The sequence below is a fragment of the Emydura macquarii genome, unplaced genomic scaffold (assembly GCF_026122565.2).
Source record: "Emydura macquarii macquarii isolate MOO-44397 ecotype Brisbane River unplaced genomic scaffold, CSIRO-AGI_Emac_v2 contig_18, whole genome shotgun sequence".
Lineage (NCBI taxonomy): Eukaryota > Metazoa > Chordata > Testudines > Chelidae > Emydura > Emydura macquarii.
The window spans coordinates 3,762,916-3,779,120 of record NW_027130155.1 but is presented as its reverse complement, the minus strand read 5'-3'; the positions used below and the strand labels follow the sequence as shown (position 1 = coordinate 3,779,120).

Here is a 16,205-nt window from a genome sequence, read left to right as displayed (position 1 = left end):
CTGTACCCTAACTATATTTTGAATGACCTTTTAGCATACGTGCCCTGATGTGAACAATAAATACTGGATCTAAAAAAATTAATTACATGCTCATGTAACCTGCTCATGTTAAGTATTCTGACATATCACTTTTTTTCTTATTTTTTCATTAATTTTAAATTTTGGTTAAAATGAAACAGATTTTTAGTGTTTTGAGTCTAGAAGGAAAAGGTGGAGTTCGAGTACCTAAATACTACCAGGACTATTGCAATATGAATACTTAAGATAGAGAGAAGTCCTCAGCTATACATATGTTTCCAAAAGCATGAACATCTTATTAGTCAGCTTTAGTAATGTGTTTTCTGTACAGTATATTTCTTTCATGTTACCTATGCTTTGTTTTTTGTAGTTAGTGATAAATGCTAATTTATAACACTTTGATCAAATCTTATTGAAGAGTCTGTCCTCCCAGTGCATCTGATTGAGGCACACTCAGACCTGGTCTACACTTACTTTGAAATTTGGCGGCAGTTGATGGGAGTTATGCAAGCTACACAGATGCAGTGGAAGTCTTGAGAAAGGATGTAGATCCGAGGAGGCACCACACTTCCAGAAGTCTGTGCAGCAAGACAACTGCAAAGGAGAGCAAGTGGCCAGTGCACAGTGAGATGCATTCACTGTGGGAGTGAGAGGCAGCACAAACAGGTAAAGGAGAAGTGCCCCGCACAAGAAGAGCATTGCATGGAATGTGGCAAGCTCAACCATTTTAGCAGTGTACGCAAGAGCAGAGGAAGATCTCAGAAAGATTCATTCAGACTTGTACAAGAGGGGGATGGCACATTAGACACTGGTGATTACATCATGACTCTCTCCATGAGTTCATAGATAATGGAGACAGTCTGAAATCATATGGGGGTGTTTTCCAGAGATAATGGGTGCCTTGAAAGAAACCTGTGACTTGAAGTAGATCCGACAGTGGAACCTGTGTTCTTACTACAAAGGAAAATTCCAGTGGCACTACATAATCCAGTACTTAATGAGCTCAGCAGTCAGCAGAGCAACATAGTGGTGGCAAAGAAGCCATTAGGCAAATTACACATCTATATAGAGATAAAGCCACTGAAGTGATCATTGAAAAGATGTCACTATATCCACTGGCCACAACTAATGACATCTTGCCTGAACCTTCCATAGCCAAAATCTTTATGGTCTGTGATATGAGGAATGAATTATGGCACATGCTGACAATTTTTGCAACACTATTTGGTCACAACAGATGGCTGTGCGTGCCGATGGGCATAGGCCCAGCACCAGAGGTGTTCCACAGGAGTCTCACCCAAGCATTGGAAAGACTTCCTGGGATGAAAAGTGCAGATGGTACTCTCATTGTAGGTGAAGAGAGCAATGATACAGAAGCTGAACGAGACCATAACAGAGAACTACAAGCTTTTCTACAGTGATTCATGGACAAGAATATAAAACTCAACCCAGCAAAAATGTGACTCAGATAGCAGGAGGTGACATTGGACGTCTGCTCACAGCCGTGGGATTGAACAGATTCCAACAAGATCAAGGAGTCAGAGGAATGCCAGCTCCTGTGGATGTGAAAGGGGTACAGCGCCTCATAGGACTGATAATTTATTTTGTCCAAGTTTGGTCCAAACCTGGCCGTAGTAGCAGAACCCATATGTCTGTTCATAAGACAGAATGTTGAGTGGGACTGGGCAGTTCCCTGACAGCAAGCGTCTGACGCATTGAAACTGATAGTGGATGCCCCTCTCCTGAGGTACTACCAGCCAGGAGAGCCACTCACACTCCAGTGTGATGCACTGGAGGAAGGACTGGGTGTAGCTCTGTTGCAGGAGCAGCCTGTTGCTTATGCCAGCAGAGCCCTGTCACAGCCTGAACAGAGATACGCCCAAATACAAAATGAGCTTCCGAGTATGGTATTTGGCATGGAATGATTCCATCAGTACATCTGTGGCCACCCAGTAATAGTGTAATCAGACCACAAACCTCTACAGACAATCATGGCAAAATCCCTCCTTAGTGCTCCAAAGAGATTGCAACATGTTGTTGTGACTGCAGTGCTACTAGGTTGAGATCAGATATTGTTCAGGGTGATTACTAGTGTTAGCTGCCAGGGCATATAGATCTAGCATCAGCGAGTTGGGGGAAAGGGATCAGGATACCGACTCTGTTAACTTGCTGCTCTCTCTCTGCTTCAACAGCGAAGGTGATAGAAATCAAAGAGGCTACAGAAAAAGGACATCCAACTACAGGCAGTCAAGAGAGCAACATTAGAAGAGTGGCCAGAAGACAAAAGCCAAGTGCTAGTAGGAGCAGAACCATATTTTCAGATTAAAGATGATCTGTGTGTGCAGGATGGAATCATTTTCAAGACAGGAAGCTGTGTAACCTCATTATGTAAATACATGCTGGTTTACTACCTAGGAATAAATACACAACTCCACTCTTCAATAGAAGGGTATGAAACCTGCCAATTGTATGATTGCTGCCACATGAGCTGCCCACCTAACCAGTGGAAAAGGTGGGAAAGGATTTACTTACTCAAAAGGAAAAGCAACATTTTATTACAGTGGACTACGATTCAAACTTTTGGAAGTTATCCTGCCTGATACAAGAAGCAAGTCAGCGATTGGCAAACTGAAGGCCCACTTTGCAAGGTATGGCATTCTGGACACCAACAACAGACCCCAGTTTGCCTTGAAAGAATTTAAGGAATATGCACACAAATGGGAATTTGATCAGCACACTTCCTCTCCCAGATACCCACAGAATAATGGTAATGTGAAATCCGCTGTGAAAATAGCTTCAATACTGTTACACAAGGCTGTCCTTGTTAGCATTTTTGGCACATGGGAATACCCTATGTCAGGGGTGCCAAAACCATCCCGCACCGGCACTGATAGCAGGAAGAACCCAAACCATATTATCAGTAAGGGGAGATCTGCTTCAGCCATGAAGGATGAGGACACTGCCACGAGGAGATGGCCAGCAACTAGAAGAAACAGGCACTGGAGTATGACAGGTCAGCCAAGAACCTACCAGCCTTGGAGACAGGCACTCCTGTGAGGATCCAGCCATTAGAGAGAGAGCAAAAGGAGTGGGCTAAAGGAATCATGAGGGGTTCAGTGGCACCCTCATCAGATGAGGTGACTACACAAGAGAAACAAGTGATCTGGGGGAACAGGAGGCACTTATGAGCCAGCAGATACAACACCCAGAGAGAGCCTACAGAGAGAATCACAGAATGGAGAAACAAAGAACCATCTTGAGTCCAGCCCCACAAGGAGGAGGGAGGCTCCACTGAGAAATAGTTGCTAGACTCTGAGGTGCCAGCCATGGGTTTTTAATTGCAGTGTAGATATACCCTGAGATAGGTGATAGGGAGACAGAGAGCACACTCCGGCTGTGGTCACTTGTTGAGAATACCAGACTATCTTAAAGACTCAGCTATGTGTAGCAATTTCTTGCCAAAGAGACACATGGTAAGGATCTGGGTGTCAATTACTTGTTTTTAATGTTTATATTAAAATAGGAAATATGTATCATGATCAGTGACACTAGAGTTAGAGGGCCCCTGAAGGGATTGTTACTGATGGGACACCAGAGAAACAGAGAAGTCCAGAAAGTTAAGCTGGAAGCAACTCGGCTGAGCTGCCCAAAGGGATTAATAAAGTTCCACTTGTCATAGCACATAGGAGAGGAGTCTTTTACAGTCATTGAGGAACATGTGAAGCAAGAGTCTTGATTTTTTTCCCAATACCTAGTCTGTTTTTCTTTTATTTCCCTTGAAATTACATTATGTACCAAAGCCATATAAAAGTTGCAAAATCCTTACGGCCACAATTTTTCAAGTTTATGTAATTCATAAGAATGAACTGCCAATAGAACTGCTGTGTATTTCCTATTTTCTTACCAAAATGTTCTACCCTTTTCCCAGATTTGTTCTAACCTTTGTTTGGCATGCAGCAAAAGAATCTGAGCTAGCCAACTCAGTCAACTTCCAAATTTGCTGGAAGAAAGTGTTTGTTTACACAAACCTTTGGCCAACTTCAGCATTGCCTGTGGCCACCCCCAGAAAGCTCTAAATATGCACAGGAAGATGCAACTTGAAATGGTAACGCTGTCCAGCAATTTTGCTACATAGTCCTGGCTTTTGTGATTTGTTTTTTAAATACTACATTAAGCATTTTTAATAGGCCTGGTGTTAAGAGTATTTTTGTGTTTGTTTCTCAGGGAAAGTGCCAGATTGTTATTGCTGGGGACAGCAGCCTCCTGTTTATGCACACAGTTGGTACTGAAAGGCAGTGATTCTTAGTTTGTCTCAATCCTGAGCATGAGAAGAATTGCCTTTCAGCGTGAGATGGTATTTCATTGGCTATGTATATTCAATCTATGGCCTCTTGGAATGTACAGGCACGGCAGAGCTGTAAGCTAGTGCCAGTTACGATGGTGGTCTATGCGATGTGGATCCTTATCTACTGGGAACCAGGCTTAGGCCTCCAACCTCATCTCACTCACGCTGCTGAAGAGCCAGCAGCTAGTAACAACTTTTTGCTACCACCACTTTTATCAACTTTTGGCTGGATTAAAGTATACCCAACATTGGGCATACAAAGCTCACAAACCCTCTAAAAGGTTAGTGGGGTGCTAACTGAGGCCCCTATTCCTGCCTAACTCAAGGAAGGTCTACACTTACACGCTGCACATTTGGCACTGGTACAGCTGTGCTACACTCTACCACCTTTAGAGCTCTTCTGTTTGGTGTAGTTAATCTACTTCCATGAGAGGCAGTAGCAATGTTGATGGGAGAAGCCCTCCTGTTGAAATAGCGCTGTCTACCGTGCAATGGAGGTCGGTATAACTGGGTCACTCAAGCAGGGGGTGTGGATTTTTCACACCCCTGAGCAAGGCAGTTACACCAGTGTAAGTTTATAGTGTAGATGTGGCCTTACACAGGTGCACACTGTGTGCACGCTGAGTTTTCCCAGCTAGGTGGCCTATGACACAGCTTGGCCCTAGTCTGTTAACTGCAGCCCTGCAGTTCACCTTTTATTTGTCTTGGCCCGCGCTCTGCCTCAGGCTGCCTCGGTCCAACCTCAAAGTTACAACTACAACCGGCGCTGCCTTGAGTCTCAGACCACCTGGCTCCAAACTTGTCCCAAACGTCCGGGGTTGCGGGACTCCGCACCAGACCCTTGCGCAGAGCTCCGGGGCGCTGGGCTCCTTGGGCCGGGCCCCGGGCTAGCCGGCCGGCAGTAGAACCGGGGCTTCTGCGGAGCGGGACGTGCTCGAGGCTGGGGTGTTTTGGGGACGTCGCAGCTACCCCGCTCCCAGGCCGCGCCACTCCGCAGCGGCCAGTGGAAGGAGGAAGGGGGTGGCGGAGCTGGAGCGGTGAGGCTTCCAGCCGCGGGGGGCGGAGCGAGCGCGGCCGGCCGGTGGGCTTCGCTGGCTGTCCGCAGGGAGGCGGCCTTTCTCCCGCCGGCTCCGCGGGGCTGCATGGGAGGCGCTTGGCGCCCGGCGGGGCGGGGACCGCTCAGGTTGAAGGCTGCGTGGGTGGGGATCCCTCGGAACCCACCGGAGCGCGGCGGGGGCTGCACGCTGCCCGTGCGTGCGCCCTAGGCCCCGGCAGGCAGAGGCAGGTGAGGCCGGGCGCTGCCAGCCCCTGAGCGAAAAGTGCTTTCCCTTCTGCGGCCGCTCGCGGCGAGTGCCGGGCAGCGGCGGGACGGGACGGGACGGGACAGGACAGGCCAGGCGCAGGGGGGCTGCGTCGCTCCTTGCAAACTTTCCTCGCCGCCGCCGCGCTCGCGGCCGTGGGCTTGTTGGAAGCGCGAGCGGCTCTCGCCTGCCGTGGGACACCCAGCAGGTGGGGCGCGGCAGCGGCAGCGGCAGCGGCGGGGTTTCTGGCAGCCAAATTCGGTGGCAGAGTTGAGCTCGTGGGGGCGGAGGATTCTGGTCTTTCCCCCTAACGCCGGGCGGGCGGGCGGAGGGAAACGGCACGACAAGAAAATTCCTCCCGTAAGTGCCATGGGGGCTGCTGGGCTGACTGCGGGAGCTGGAGGGGGCCGTGTGTGGGATGACAAAGTTGTGCTGACTGCTGTTTCCTTTCGTGAAGGGAGAGCGTGCGGGGACTGACCCTGCAGGATTTGTTGCGTCCTCCTTGCCTTAGTGGTGACTCTGAGGAATTGGCTATGGATGGGGAAAACGAAGTGGATTTTTCTAATAACAATGTAACGCCGTGGTGGAGGAGGAGATCAACCCTCCAGCTACACACCAAGAGCAAAGCTAGACCCCAGTCCTACCAGAGCCCCAATGGGGTTCTCTTTACAGATTTTCCTGTGGAAGACAGGGCTACGTTCACTGTGACTCAGCCTGCTGAAACCATAATTACTTCTCCAGACAACAGATTAGTCCAAAGGAGCTCCTCCTGTCTGAAGTCCAACATGGGATCTGTGCCAAATGGAAAAATAGAGTCTCCAGAGTATAAAGCTACATCCCCCCGACTTTCTTCTGACCAGTCATCTCAGGTCCTGAAATTGGTTTCAGAGAACTTGATAAGTTTTAAAGATACTGGTACAGTAACCTCACCAGAGGACAAACTGATTCATCCAGTGAGGATTTCCAATCAATCAATTATCCCGGAACATGAACCGATTCCTTTTACGCCAACTCCTGGGTCTTTATCTGGAAATATGCCTTCCCTGAATAACAACACAATGGCTATTTTGCAGTTACAATCCAACCGGCTTTCTAAAAAGCCAGAAAAGGAATCTGTGGGGCCTGCATTGGTTTCCCAGACTGCTCCCCCGCAGCAAAACGTAACCCTCCAGAGATTGTCATCTAATCAGAACCAACTCACAGAAAAACCGTCAATAGTTCTGAGTACAAATAGTCCTGCTGCACTCAAAGTGGGGAAACAGCAGATCATTCCTAGGAGTCTAGCTTCGGAGATAAAAGTGTCAAACAAAATCAGCAACCAAAATGTGGAGCCGAATAAAAGGGTCCTCAAAGTGCGTAGCATGGTGGAGACACTTAATATGCCTTTGGTAACTGATGGTGATGAAGACGCAGAAGGTGACCTGGATAGCCCAGGGGCATTGAGAAGAGGATTGAGGTCTACTTCCTATCGAAGGGCAGTAGTGAGTGGCGTTGACTTTGACAGTTCTACAAATTTTAAGAAAAAAAATAGAATGTCCCAGCCAGTACTCAAAGCAGTTGCAGAGGACAAGGAGAAATTTTCTAGCTTAGGAAGAATAAAGGTGAGTAAACTGGTAGATGAAACTTATACTTTTCTTTTGAATGGTGCTGGCCACTTCAAAGGTAGTGATTTGCAGTCTAAATATTTTCCATTAATGCTTTTGTTTTTCTGAGTTCGTTATTTACTATGAGAAACTTCTCTGTGGTCATTGAGAAGTATCAATGGTCACTTAAAGGGACACCATTAATTTGAAACCTAACCAGTTTAAAAATGAGTTAAAGGTAGTTTCATATTCTATATCTGTCACTGAATCCCCCTACCAATTTAGTTTTTCTTTTTTGCACTCACATTTAAAAATGCTTCCAACACCCTGATATATGTTTGAATGGGGAGACAATGAAACTGACTTCACAAGGTGCTGCCTAATAAAGTGGCAAAAAGGTAGTCCAAGTATGCCCTTCCCAAGCTTTCAATTATAGTAACCTTACCTGTTACTTGTAACAGTATGTTTTAAAAAACTTCAGGTAGAAGTGAGCTTTTTAAATTGACATTGTCCTTTCAAAGTAAAAGCCTAATGTGTGTCCTAAAAACAGAATTATTTCAGTCCTCAAATTTAATCATTTTGAGTAATAGTCTTATTACATTTTCTCTGGCTAGCATTAATTGTATTACAATTATGCAACAAAGGCTTGCTTAAAAAAAACTGTAAAAAACCTTTTATTGCTTGAAAATGTTATATCTGTCTTTTTGTTGTATTTCATTTGCATTCTATCCTTCAAGCATTGTGAAAGCTTTTAATAAATTGGTAGATTAAAAAGCTCTGCAGGGTGATTTGGAATTGTGCGGTAAAGCACTCTAGGCAAGGCATAATAGCTGTAACTACTAGAATAGTTATCAAGTGCATGACAGTTCTCAGGCAAACTAAATATTTAGGGGATGGGGGTTGGGAGCTTTCACAGAAATTACACAATCAAGAAGTTTCAGTGGGTCTGATTGTGGCCATATCATTCCATTAGTTTTTTCTGCAGACCTCCCCTAATGAAAACACTGTGGAGTTCTGTTTAAAATAGGATGACATTATGTTGCCCTCTGTCTTTATACAGAGATGACTTTTCTGTTGTTGCTAGTGGTATCTTTTTTGGGGGGGATCAATTAAACTAGTAGTATTTGAAGCACATAAATGTCTAAAATGTAGTTCACCAATAAGTCTGATTTTGAGGATTTTTATGGTCTCAGAAACTAGCTTAAATGGTGCTTTATGTTAATTTTTTGTAGTGTGAAAAGAAGGAAAGTTAGTCACTCTAATAAGAACAATGTATACTTATAGGATAGCTCAGAGCCAATGAAATGCAAGTTTATTGAACTCTTGTAAAGCTATTTTATGAAATGATTTTAATGGCTTTTTATTTAGTTTGTAGGAAAAATGCAATGTGATCAATGATTAAGTGATTAGAAGAAAGTCCATAGCACCTTTAATTTGACATCTTTAGTGAAACAATAGTTGTGTGAATAATTTGCTAATTATAACTTCATAAATTTATAAAGGCAAAAGTTTATTAACTGGGAATAATTCACTCAGTGCATTAGATATTATTAAATAAACTACCATAATCTTTGTTGTAGTCAGTGGCTCTGTATTCTTATTTTCATGTTTCTTTTCTTTAAAAAAAATCCTAGAAGAAAACACTGAAAGGACAAGGGACATTTGATGGGGAAGGTAAGCACTAGATTTTATAGAGACTGGTTTTTATTATTTGAATGTATGTTCTGAGGGAAAACCCAAGCTTTTAAATGTCCAAATAAATATTAAAAGAAGCTGACTTCAAGAGAGAGAGTTTTATAAAATTCTATAGTATTTTAACATAGAAAAGCATCTTAGTTAACTGAAATCTAAACTCTTGAATTACCAGCTGGAAATACTTTTTCTAATGATATGACTGCCATTGAATTTTGTTTGTAGAATGGCTTAAAGAATACAGACAGTCAGGTAAACAAATACCTTACACTTGAATATAAAAAAGATCTATTGCTTAAGCTTCAGTTCTTATAACAACACCGTGGGATTTGCATGAATAAGGCCCATTCCTGCAAGCTGATTTCAGACCCTTTACATAGCCCTTTGACTTCATTGTGGTCTGTGTGAGTGTAAGGATTAACCTACGTGGATCAGATTGCAGAATCAGGGACCAAAGTGTCATTCTCTGGATTTTAGGTGTAAACCAACGCTCACTTTTGCTTATGGGAATTATCCCTTCAGTCTAACATAGTCATTTCTTTCTCTTGTTGCCTTTCTGACCTGTAAGCTTATAGTCTAGAGCAGTGTTTCTTAACCTGGGGGTTTAGAGGGGTCGCAAGTGCAGAGCCGGTATTGGGGGTGGCAAGAAAGGCAATTGCCTGGAGCCACAGGGGCGCCATGAAACTAAGTTACATGCCTCAGCCCCGTGAGGGTGGGACTCAGGCTTCAGGGGTACAATAGTTTGGAAAGGTTAAGAACCACTGGTCTAGAGTGTTCTGCTGTCGACAAACAGCATGTTCACCAGACTCGCTACAGTGACTCAGCTGCATCAGTACAGCTGTGCCGATGTAGCACATCTAGTATAGACCTGCCCTTTGTCTCCACCCTTCCCTTCTCCTTTCACCCTGATTTTTGATGAATTGGCTGCGTCCCTTCCTCTCTATTTTACAACCAGACATTAGTCTATACTCTTGTAATCTCCTCCTGATGATGGTAATCAGCATTCTCTCTGCTTGCCCATCTTTCATCTCTCCCCATGTCCATCCAGAACCTAGTTACCATGATCATCTTCCTTTCCCAGTGCTTTTTCTCCTCTTTTTTTCATAGTTTGTTTCCCAGTTCTCATGTATTCAGTTTAAGCAACTCTTCTTTGCTTTTGAAGCACTCCACAAATATACCCTGCCTTCATCTTCTACAAAACTTCCTTACCCTCACCTTTTCCTACACTCCCTCCTGATTCTATGATTGTTCTCTTCTGACTGCTCCTTTTATCTCCTTTGATCATTCCTTACTTCCGATAATCCCACTCAGGGGTCAGTTATTGTATGCCAAGCTTCCATCCTCAAGAAGTTTATAAAAATCTCACATATTCTTTGGCACATGCTGGCTGTAATGATCCTGGCCCACTCCATGTTCTTATTGTAATTGTTTGGATTGTAAACTCTTTGGGCGAGGTCTTGGTTTTTTGACAGAGTTCCCCTGTTACACAGCACCATATGCAGTTACAGTATTACGTATTTATGATTATACGATGTGTGTACACACCTTGTAATCTCTTGCCTTTATCTACAACCATTCAGCAGAAGCGCTAGTCTTCATAACAGTTGAGCAAATCTGATCAAACTGTTTGACAAAAGAACTTAACAGACTCTTAAGGACTGACCGAGGAGCTTACTTTCACTTTCCTCCCTACAAATAATAGGTTGTCCAAAACACCCGACCCATCTTAAAGTATTATGTCATCCTTTCTCCTATAAAACGTTTCTTCTCTTTGTAGCTTAGTTCCTGTGTTTGAGTTCCCCTTTTCCCCATGTGCTTGTTCCTAATACATGGCAAAAGAGTGTGAGCACTGGAAAAAACTGGTCTCCATGTTAGTGCTCCTTCCCCATGTGGTTTTGTTGCATTAATACTGTGGCACTGAAGCAGGTAGAAGAGGAATCTGAGTGGATGGAAGTGTGCAGGCCCCACATTTAGCAAGTCTAGGAAGCAGGTGTTTGGGTGTGCCCCACTGGCTCTCTCTTGGTCAGTCTTGATGTTAAAGTTCTGAAGTCAAAATTTGGTTTTTTTTTCCCCCCTTCCCCAATGAAATAGGAAGATAATTTTTTAAGGATAACAGTGTAAAAAAATTGCCATGGGTAATAATTTGTAATACCTTTTACTAATGCATGAGATAAATAGATACCTGGATATTGACCTTATTATACTAATATGTTTTTAGAAAAATCTTTAGCTAGTTATGACATAGCTTTATTCTCCCCAATTTGTTGTGCAGTTTTTCTGGTTTTCCTCAACAAAGGACACATCTGTTCTTTAATTCAGCTAATAGGCATCTTGTGATCCATTGTTACTGTGTCATTGTCCATCCTAAATAAGACACTATCTTTGTCTTTGTTGACGTGATTTGTGTGTGACATCTACAATTTGCTTTATTTCATTGTGTAAATGCTACTTATAATTCCTTTGAAAACAAATGGCATAACTTTCTAGCAATTAATGACCCTATTTTTTTTTTTTTTTTGGTATTGTAGAAAATGCAGTATTGTATCAGAACTACAAAGAAAAAGCTCTAGACATAGATTCTGATGAAGATTCTGAGCCCAAAGAACAAAAATCAGATGAAAGGATAGTTATTCAGTATAAGCCTCTGAGATCAACATGGAGTCAGCTGTCAGTGGTGAGTATTTAATGGTTAGATAGCCAGTAAAAATATAGTATGCAAGAATGTATATAAGCAAGGATTTTATCTGCCAGTGGCATTTTCTGCTTGAAGTTTGATTTCCAGCCCCTTCTCAAATGTAAAGTTTTTGTGGACCTTTCATTAATACTCAGAGTTGTAATTGCCCAACTGTTACAAATATGGGGCCAAATTCTTAAATCCCAACTCTGCTTTATTCACATCTTATACGCACAAATCCCCATACTCTTCAAGATGATTTAGTAAGGTCTATTGGAAACATCTATTTACGGAAAAAGACAAAAGCAAGTATCTTTGTATGAAGATAAATTTAGACTCTAAATAACGAAAATAGGATAAGGCAAAATTAAATAAAGTGGATGACATGGGAAAGTGAGTATGAGCAGAGTATTTAGTAATTCCAACCTCATTCTACTAGAAATTCTGGCCTATGCTTGTGGAAGAGCAGTAGGTACCAATGGAAATGATTGCTCTAGAATAACTTTGACTGGATATTTTTTGGTGTATATTGTCAATCAAAATAAATAGGGAGGTAAGCTGGGTGAGGTAATATCTTTTATTGAACCAACTTTTGTTGGTGTAAGAGAAAAAGAGCTCGGTATAGGCTCGAAAGCTTGTCTTTTTCACCATCAGAAATTGGTCGAATAAAAAATATTACCTCACCTACCTTGTCTTTCTAATATTCAGTGACCAGCATGGCTACACCAACACCGAAATCAAAATAAAGGAAATGTTTAAAAAATGTATAGGATGCAAAACGAAGGATAGTGTGTTACAATTCAGCTTTATAGTCTTACAAATGACTTGCAAACTTACATAACTACAAAATAAAGAATGCCCACGATCCAGATAAGAATTTCGCACATTTGCCATCTTAAGGACCTGATCTTGCAAACATTTCCTGTAGGGCACAGTGATTACTGCTCAGGCCTTTTCCACATCAGGATTTTAGCACTGGTGTAGCCACACCATCGTAACTCCCCTAGAATAGATAGAATTTACACTGGTGCATCTTACCCTAGTTTGAAGCATCACATTCAAAATTCCCGCACTTGCTGGACAAACTGGTTCAGATCCTAGTAGGGTGGACACGGTCCTTTCTTTAGATTAAACTGAGCTCTGTGTGTTTTTTTTGCATTTTTATTCTGTGCATAGGTGGGCTATGGACAATCTTGAGACCAGTACCACAAATTGTGACTGAACTCTTTTTCTTTTTCTTTTTCTTTTCTTTAACACAACTCTTGCTTTGTATAAGACAACCCTGGGGGACAGAGGTTTACTCCCCTTGACCCTTATTTTCATAGAAAGTGACATCGGTGAGTGGAGAAGCTCACTTTAATCTGAGAGCTCTTGTGCTTTGCATGGACATGGAGCTCCTGACTTTCAAACTTGAAAAGGCCATGGCCATGTGTTGAATAGTTCATTAAATGCACACAGTTGCAGATAGTAATTTAACTAGATGTCCTCACATGCAAATACTTCATATGTAATCTAGATGCATACCGTTGTGGTAACTGCACATGCAAATTAGTTTTCACATGCTTTTTACATGTGGCCGGATGCTTCTCAGATGTTGGCAATACAATTTTTAAGTTTCCAGGGGTCTTTTCATAAGAATAGAGGTTTGCCTGGATGCGCATCACTTTACAATCCCCTTCCCTTGCTCCAAAGGGGCTGCTTTTCATTGGTACTGTATGTATATAGTATGAAATGCATCTTGTGGTGAATTTTTGCTAAATATTATCTATTTTGCTGCATTTTTTTGCTTCTGCATTTATATTTGGTGCATTAAAAACAGTGACCAAAGAATAAAATATGAAAGGGACAAATATAGATGGTAAACCTGAGAATTCTAACCAGCAGCCAGAGGGAATAAAACATGAATATGAAATATGAAACGGAGATTGCCTGACCAGTATCTCTAATGCACCTAAGAGTTTTGCATCTCTTACACACAGTTTGTCTGCTGCCTTTAGAAATGTTTACTTTTTTTTTTTTTTTTTTTTTTAAACATATGTTGATGATTAACTCTCCTGGTTGATGATTAACCCTCCTTGTTGATGTGTTTTGGAGTCATGGAAGATGGAGAGCATAAATTTTTATTATATGCTGTTTGTATTGTGGTGATAACCAGGAGCCCCAGTTATGGATCATGACCTCGTTGTGATAGGTTCTGTATAAACACAGAACAAAAAGATGGTATCTGCCTCAAAGAGCTTACAATCTAAGTACATTTATAGGCATTTCTATGAATTTTCCTCATGCTTTTGTAGGAGTTGGAAGAAACTCCATGGAGGAGTATTGAAGAGTTTCCCTTTTATGATCCTGTCAAACTTTGGCTGAGTTTGCAGTGCCGGCATCATTTGCTGTGTCTGTCAAAGCAATGAAAGCATTTTTTTTAGCATTTGCTTATACTGGCAAAAAAGGAGAGGTTTATGTTATTGGAGGAGCCTCCTGTTTGCCTTCTTATAGGAAGATGGTGAATTGGCTGCAGGAAAAGCTCTTGACTTCACTGTCAACACATTTCTTAAGAAGTTGCTGGCTATTGGTAGAGGTCTGTTACTTATGTAAGAGTCTGGTTTTTGCTACTCTAAAGTGGATTAGTTAACAGAAGTAGTCAGTATCGTTTTCACTTTGTTTGGCAGATGGCTTCTTTTTTTGATTCCCCTCCATTTCCCAGGAGTAACTCCAAAATGATACCAAGAAGGGACAGTTTCATTGATCTTTCCCTTTCTACCCACACATTTGTTTCTGGGCATAGCTAAAGGGTTACATACAAACAAAGTTGCATCAATTAAACTAAAGGTGTTGTTTTAAAATCAGTTTCGTTAAACCAGTGCAAAAGGCTGCTTGGACATTCTTAAACTGATAAAATTTGTTTTAAGACAAATTTGTAGCATATTTAAGAATAGTTAAACTGAAATATGCCACTATAAATAAAAGTATCTACCCAGGGTTTTGGCACTGATTTAAATAATTTTTAAACTCTTTTTAAGTTAAACAGTGCAATTTCTGTGAGTAGACAAGGGATGGGAATTCACCACCCTTCTTATTGCAGTCTTTCATTCAGCGTACACAGTAGTTCTTTCTCAGTAGTGACAGGAAACCATCTAAGATCGAGCTGTTTTAGTCAGCACCACAGTAATACTAGCAAACCCATGGAGATATCAGTATATGAGAACAAAGGCAAAATAATGCTAAATTGATAATTCTTTGGGATTTTCCAATTTGTATATCTGGTGAAAATAACAAAAATTATAATTTCCACAATTTTGCACCTAATTTAATACTCTGAATGCTACTTTTTGTGGCTTTTGGATGATACCTGTGGAGAGGAAAAGTTTGTGTTCATTGCATTCTTAAGCTTTAGCAGAACATCTTTTCTATGTATGGAATCAAAAAGGATTCACTTGGATGTAAAATAAAGAGGCCACATATTAACAGGTCAAGTTGTGTGCCTAGGCAACTTGGACTGCTGGCTGTTCACACACTGAAGCATTAGCTATTAAGATTCAATAAAATCCTATTTAGGTTGTAAATTTCATAAGAGCTGTCTTACTGATGTTGTCCCCTTTGCAGTTCTAGGTACTGTAATAGGAGTAGTTCTACCCTTATGTGCATTAGTTATAATGGGTTAAAGTCTTCTTCATTAGTTTGTACTATGGACAGCTATATATATATGCCTTTGTGATTATAAGAGCACCTTGTTTAAGCACTTAGAAGTTTAACTGGCTTATCACACTATTACACTGCCAATTAATGAAATTATCTTTTTGTATGGATCTATTTAAAATACAGTTAATGCAGTAAAAGGTTTGTTTTCTTGGTGTTCCACCACCGGCACAGCAGACGTTTACCAGGATGTTTGCTTACCCTTCCTTACTTGAGTATGTGTGGTGAGTGAGGGGGTGTAGTACAAGGCAGGAAAGAAAGAGTTTTGAAAACCAAATACTTCCTGTGAGATGGCACACTGGGTCTCAAAGAGCCTATATTTTCAGTTCTGTGGCAAACCTAGATGGTGCAGTGATGTATTAAAGAACTAAATTCGGGATTGTTCAGTAAATCATATCAAACTAGTAAGTTTCACAACATGTAATGAGGGCAGGAAAATAAAGTGGGTATGATAGATTATCTGAGCTATAAACATAGAAGAAGATGAAGAATAAAATAAACCTTGCCTTTCTGAAAAGGTAGATTTAAACAAGAAGAACTTGGTTAAACCAGCTAGGCAGGCTAGGGCTGTGGTCAGTCTTTTCATTAGAGCAAATATGAAAGTGAAGGGTATTGCGTTGTTTACTTTTGAGTTATAAGCAAAATCTTGCTGGGTAGTACAAGTAGTGAATTTCGTGTTCTCATCTTCCTGCTGCACATATACATGTGAAAGTAACATTGAGCTTTGAAGAATATTTTAAAGCTCTGAAATGTCATGTCATTGAAATCTGGGTTTTTTTGTTCAAATTCCTCTTCTACCATGATGGCTATAACATATTATCTAACTAACAATGAAGTAGAAGGTCAAGTTTAAAAAAGAGCTTGCATGTTATCTCTCTTCTCTCACCCCTGCCCCAAAT

The 16,205-nt window shown here is 41.6% G+C and overlaps 1 protein-coding gene across 5 annotated transcripts in view; it reads left to right on the top strand.

Annotated features, from left to right (window-relative positions):
• ARHGEF26 (Rho guanine nucleotide exchange factor 26) overlaps positions 1-16,205 on the top strand; it is a 196,117-nt gene that overhangs the window by 82,211 nt on the left and 97,701 nt on the right. For 2 of the 5 annotated variants that reach the window (XM_067549912.1, XM_067549820.1), the window contains exons 2-4: positions 6,122-7,265; positions 8,882-8,921; positions 11,468-11,613. In XM_067549912.1, the coding sequence (XP_067406013.1) occupies positions 6,198-7,265; positions 8,882-8,921; positions 11,468-11,613 (1,254 nt within the window). In that variant the 5' untranslated portion in view covers positions 6,122-6,197. Of the gene's footprint in view, positions 1-5,282; positions 5,401-5,511; positions 5,649-5,686; positions 5,873-6,121; positions 7,266-8,881; positions 8,922-11,467; positions 11,614-16,205 lie in introns of those variants that run through there. The other 3 variants (XM_067549986.1, XM_067549866.1, XM_067549940.1) reach the window with 3 other exon arrangements.